The sequence below is a fragment of the Amphiura filiformis genome, chromosome 17 (genome assembly GCF_039555335.1).
Source record: "Amphiura filiformis chromosome 17, Afil_fr2py, whole genome shotgun sequence".
Taxonomy (NCBI): Eukaryota; Metazoa; Echinodermata; class Ophiuroidea; order Amphilepidida; family Amphiuridae; genus Amphiura; species Amphiura filiformis.
In genome coordinates this window covers 8,280,000-8,285,999 of record NC_092644.1, presented here as the reverse complement: position 1 = coordinate 8,285,999, position 6,000 = coordinate 8,280,000, and the positions used below count along the sequence as shown (strand labels likewise).

The 6,000-nt window shown below is 37.5% G+C and overlaps 1 protein-coding gene across 1 annotated transcript; it reads left to right on the top strand.

Moving 5' to 3' along the window:
• The first annotated feature begins 901 nt into the window (after window positions 1-901).
• LOC140138179 (uncharacterized) lies at window positions 902-2,915 on the top strand. Its single transcript, XM_072160105.1, has 2 exons — window positions 902-1,033; window positions 1,755-2,915. The coding sequence occupies exons 1-2, from the start codon at window positions 921-923 to the stop codon at window positions 2,455-2,457; spliced, it is 816 nt and encodes a 271-aa protein (XP_072016206.1). The 5' UTR covers window positions 902-920; the 3' UTR covers window positions 2,458-2,915.
• Window positions 2,916-6,000: the final 3,085 nt, after the last annotated feature.

Sequence of the window (6,000 nt, the reverse complement as noted above, 5' to 3'; positions counted from 1 at the left end):
AGTCTTGAGAACTCTTTTTGATGTTATGTTGGTTAACAAAAACGATACTGTTAAAAATAGCGGTATTTATGCAAGCGACGTATCTATTGTGTAAAATGCATTGAAAATTGTCGGCTAAAGAGGGCATAAATTAAAATCGCGAAGAGTAATAGCAACAATAACTATCTACATTCCAAGCGGAAACGCTTTTCAAAAACATACCACCTTTTTCGGGCAATCGCTGAAACCGAAATATGAAATTCCAGGCCATCTGTAAAAAGTGCGTGAGCAGAAAATGACCATGAACTTGGGTCACCGAAACAAGTGTTTATATTGGTGTCAGGCCTATCATAGTGATACAACAATTAGCCCCCAATAATGGCTTTCATTTGAACCGTTATTTGTTAAACTGCGATTTTTACTTTTTGAGAAATCAATGAATGTATCAAAAAACTTTTCGAAAGTCGATTTATATTGACATAACCCGTTAAGGGTAGGGCCTAGACTCGATCCTCCAGTCCTCTAATACTCACGCACGGCCGCTCCGCTGTGCTGTATTGAGGCAACGTGACGGATTGTGGGTAAAAAAGGCGCCGCCATTAGAGGCCAGAAGGATTCAGGCTAGGTAGGGCCTACTAGAGCGTTGCATTGTGGGATACCATGTTGCCTCCCCAGGCAAGATGCTGCCTGGTCAAGAAGTGTTTCCTGGCCAGGCAGTCGGATTGGACTGGGCTGATAACCCAAAATTTGGTGTTTTTATCCACAAATATAGTGTTTTTTGGTTTGTAGCCCCACCCCAACATACACCACCAAAGAATACACAAGAAAAGTCGTTTGAAACATATGTAATATTTTGTCATTGGATGTGAGGAGAAGTTTTGTAAATTCAGTTATATTTTTTTAATATTTTCCATCAGATTGGAAAAGACGGCGTTTGGAAAATGGGTCAAGTGGTGACGTCATCGTCTGAATGTCATATTGACGCCCTCACTGATGATGCTCTCATTATCATCTTCTCGTTCCTCACCCTATATGAACGTCTTATGGTCATGAGGTATGTAGCTCTCATACTGCTCCCAAAACATGGAATGATCTCCCAAAGTCTGTCAGAAACTCTGATTCCATATCCACTTTTAAGAGGTCTGTCAAAACTCAGTTATTTATGCATTAATTGTCTTTTTATTTCATTGTTCCTGTTGTTTCTTGTGTTTCCAATTAGCGCATGGTTCTTGATGTACATGTATATAGATGCGCTATAAAAAATGCCTGTAATGTAATGCAATCATGTAATGTAGCTAGTAGTAGTGGGCTAAGAAGGGTGGGGTGGGGAGTAGGGGGTAGAGTGAAAACGGAAAATTGTCCCTGTGACAAAACAAATGAAAGAGATAATTGGGAAGGCAGAGGAAAAGAGGAAAAATTTACCCTGATCATGGGCCCAAATAGTGTAAAATAGGGTGTGCCGTGGTCCCTGAAAAAGAAAATAAATTGCTCGTGTTTGATGTTTATAACTTACGTTGTTTCTCAATGGGTCCATCTAATGAAATACGGTCACTATAGTAATATTTTGTGAGTTAAGACAAATCTCAAATACAAAAACACCTAGCGCAAAATTAAGAGAAAGTCCCATAATATTATCATGATTATGGAGGCAACGAAAGAAAATCACAAAATATGTTTCGTACTTGACCAACCTTCATAACGAGTTGTCAATTTTGCAGAACATAATTTCTTATTGGAATATTATATTTTCCTTTGTATTGCCTTTCATTTCACAGAGTTTCTAAGAGATGTCATAGTATACTGTCTAACCCTCAAGTCTGGACACACGTTGATTTCTGGCAACAACAACAGATGACAAAGCCAAGGAAGAAATTGAGAGCTAGCAGAAACAGTAAGACCTGGATGTTTCCCAATAACAAAGAATCTGTTCTGGATTTCCTGAAGAAGTACACCGGTGGCTCATTGAAATCTATTTATCTTAAGGTAGTAAGCAATGATATCCTAACGCATCTTCAGAAGCATTGTGGCAATCTAGAAACTGTTTCCTTCTCTGCGACTGATCCACCAGGCACGGCAGATGCTTTAGATAGTTTAGACAACGCTCTACTTGAAATCATGCCCTTGCCTAAAACCGTCAAGATATATGAATTTTTTCAGTTTTTGCCTTGGAATGAAAAGCAATGGGAAAACCTAATCATATGCTTTGCAAAATGTACCAATCTTTGGCGTCTGAAACTTGATGGAATGATATTGACCCCAGAGGCTTGCGTGGCACTATCTGATTCAAAGGTGACTGACCTAAGCTTTACGCAGGTTGTTGGAGGACCCGATAATCAAATAAATACAGCGTTGATGCCACTCCACAAGTTGACCAAAATGAAATCCTTCAGATTTTCAACTATTGCTCCAGAAAAGCCCAAATATGGGTCAACCTGGACAAGTTTGTGCGTGGTATCTCTGACCAATGGCAGGAGTTGAGGTGTCTATCTCTGATTGGAATACAGGCGCTCTCATGTCAAAGCTTCGCTCTAATGACCTCGGCATTGACACAACTGCAAATATTGGAACTCAACGGCAACACGATTACAGATGAGACTATTATCCTCATTGCCAAACACCTGAAGAAGCTTACAATTCTTAAGCTTACAGATGGAATCTATACACCAATTGGTATCAGGGTGTTGGGCGGTCACCCTTCTATCGAAAAGCTTCATCTATTGCAGAACCAACAGCTCCAGCAATCTCCAGAGTGGCTTTTGGCAGCGTATGATGTCATTATTTCCCTTCCTAAGATAAACTACGTGAAACTGATAGGAAACAGGATAATAGCACTACATGCTAAGGAGAAGATACCAAAGATGACTAGAGATGTCGAGATACAAGTGGAGAACTCTGAAGTTCACTTTGATGAATTGTGGGGGATGGACATGCGACACTGTAGATTCTACAGTGTAGAATGGACTAGACTGCATTGATTGATGTTGAGGACCCAGCAAACAGAATCGTAAAACGTTATAATCGTGTTATAAAACCGTTTTGGTTTTATTTAAAACGTGTTAATAACATTTAAATGTCGGCTTCTATAAAGGTCCTGAAAATGTTTTTAAAACGTTTTATATGAAATACACTACAACAACATATGTTAAAGGCCAATATTGGAATGTCATCTTTCCCTGGGTAAGATCTGACACCAGGCCAGCTCATGGCCAGAGGGTAACATGAGTAGGTTTGTTTCACCTTGAAGGCAAGGATAGTCTTGCAAATATGGGCCAACTTTCCCCATGGCCATCTAATATGCCATGAATTAGTAGGACTACAACCGGTATCTACTGGTCAGTTTATACTCCTATTTCCACATCTGTTATTTTTATATGGGCCTTTAAGCTACGTGAAACTGTTGTCAAAATGTCACAGTGTCAACTCTTAAATAATATGGTGTTAAAATGTTTTGCATCCAGTTTTCACAAATGTCTTTGTAACGTTTTATACCCTTCATATAACCTGACATTAAACTTTTTTTTGTAAAACGATTTATGTTTGCTGGGGAATTAAAATAGAGACGAATAATTAAAAATAAAAGAAAAATTAATAAAATTTATTTTCTTGGTTCATTCAGGATACAAACATTTCTAATTTACACATTTGGTTATGTTAAAAAACAAACAAACTTTAATTCGGCCTAAATATAATCTTTCTTGGCTGGCGCTGAGAATGAATATTCTAATTGACCGTAAGTATTATACAGATTAATCTTAGTAAGAAACCAATAGTCCCTACCTCCTGGTGTAGAAATCCAGTTAAGGCGCACAACAATGACCACCATAGTAATAGGCCAGAAAATAAGGGGTTAACCCAAACAAAACTAATTGCAATAGAATCCATTAAGTTACCATTCATTTTAGAAAAGCATATTAAATAATATCATCAAGATATGACCAAATTTAAAATTTCACCAAATGCATAAGCGGCCATTTTGGATTTATGCAAATTAGGCAGTCTTCCACTGTTTGAATTTTGGGAGACTTTTGATATGTTTTTGTGTGCGTTTTAGGGAGATAGACGCATGCAAAATGGATTCTGTTGCAAAAGTGATCTTTTAATTTGACTGGCCTATAATATACGACTGGAGATTTGATTTAACCAGGCCAAATGCGGCAAAATTGAGATACAGGCAAGCATATTTAAATACATAGGAAATTTGCATCGTAAAAGCTTTACAGCAAGGAATTGCTAGAATTGAAGCATTCTTCTTCTTCTTGATGGTAACCAAGAGTTCTTGCAATGTTCTAGACGGCTGATGTATATATCCTTATTCACTTCAGTGAAGTCCATTGTACACTTGCATTGATAAATATCCTTGCGAATAAAATCTTCACACAAAAAACGGCGTTGCTTTCTCCAAACACTTATCTCCTTGCGCTGCTCTCCTTATCCCCTTGCGCTGCTTTCTCCAAGAATGGTGCTACTTCCACATTTCACACAATATCTTCAGGAAGCAGGACTGCGATGCAGTTGTCCCCACTTATATTGACAGAGATGTGTTGTATCATAAACCAGATTCAGCAAGTCGACAGAAGAATATGTATTTCTTTCTTGGAAGAAGTACGTTCTTTGACGTATTCTAGATCTTCTCCGACAACACTGGCAGGCAGTAGTACATTGACTACATAAAATATTTCTGGTTCGCAATTTCCTTTCTTTGAAGGCATTGGACTCTAAGCGCATTAGCTAGCTAGACCAGATCAACACTATAGACTGTGAAGAATCATTGTGAATACTCTCAATCATCTGGGAATCATACAATGAGTGGTACTGGCCGCAACGTTGGTTGCTCAAAGGTTCCCTGGGCATGGGGGAATCCCATATGATATCATCTTCACTTTACAATCTCAGGGTTTTCCAAATATTCCATATTAGATATATTTCAATATATTTTGCTCAATTTGAGAGGATTTCCCCCCAAAATATCATCGCTCATGTAATTTTGTAAACAAAGATAAATAATCAAATTAAATTACTCGGGCCATATGGAAAGGTTTCTATACAAAAACGATTCTCGTATAAACCATCATGCGCACAGTTTCCACCTCGATACACATGAGCGCACATTTTCGTCCCAAGAGCTTCCAAGCAGAGAACAACAAGCAACGAATGTCTCCACCACAGTATTTGATTACACTACACGGTTGAGAGCATGGCAATGTAGGAGCTGTGAAGCTTCTAGCTAAAAATGGGCCTCTTTGATTGGTTTTTGTCGAAACCTCAAGTGTTCCCTTCATCCAATCAGAATTTGTTTTATATATCAAACGAAAGCTTCCCCCTAAAATCACTTTTAGTCACTAGGTCAACAGATGTTATAGCAAGGCGAATGTGGAAATTCTGTTGAAAACTACCTATCCAAGCACATTTTTGACCAAAATGTAGGTTTTAAAAGTCAAAACCTCAAGTGTTCCTTACAATATTTTTTAAAGTTTATATATTGTCCATATACTAGAGTCACTAGAATGAGCAATGGTTAATTCTCTTTAAATTGCAAATCTTGTGCAAAAAGTTACTATTTTCGCCTGTTTTGTCATACGGTTGTAACAATAAACTATGAAAAAAAAAAAGAGCGCTTACAAATTGATATGACATCACACACTCAATGAAATGTCTACAGATTAGGATCTGGTAATCAACAGGTCAATACAAAGGCGTAGGTTTCACTTTAACTATCTACAGTAGATAGCATCATGTGGTAAATAAAATTTCAACTTTCACTGAACTATATCTACGGTAGATAGCATCTTGTATCTTAAAACCTGGTTTGCGGCGACCTTTGTCTATCTATTATACCAAGTCCAAAGAATTTTTTATCCTTTTAAAACAAATTCTTTACAATGTTTTTAAAAGCTGATCGGTACTGATGAATGTAATATAGAAGGCCACTCCCAACATTATAACGATATAAATGTATTGGCTATAAAACTTTCAATGAACTTTCTACAGTAGATATATACAAAATACAAGATAATTTTATTT

Coding starts and splice junctions, on each gene's coding strand:
- LOC140138179 (XM_072160105.1), top strand. CDS start 921: ATGGGTCAAGTGGTGACGTCATCGTCTGAATGTCATATTGACGCCCTC. Junction 1,034..1,754: donor GAACGTCTTATGGTCATGAG/GTATGTAGCTCT, acceptor TTCATTTCACAG/AGTTTCTAAGAGATGTCATA.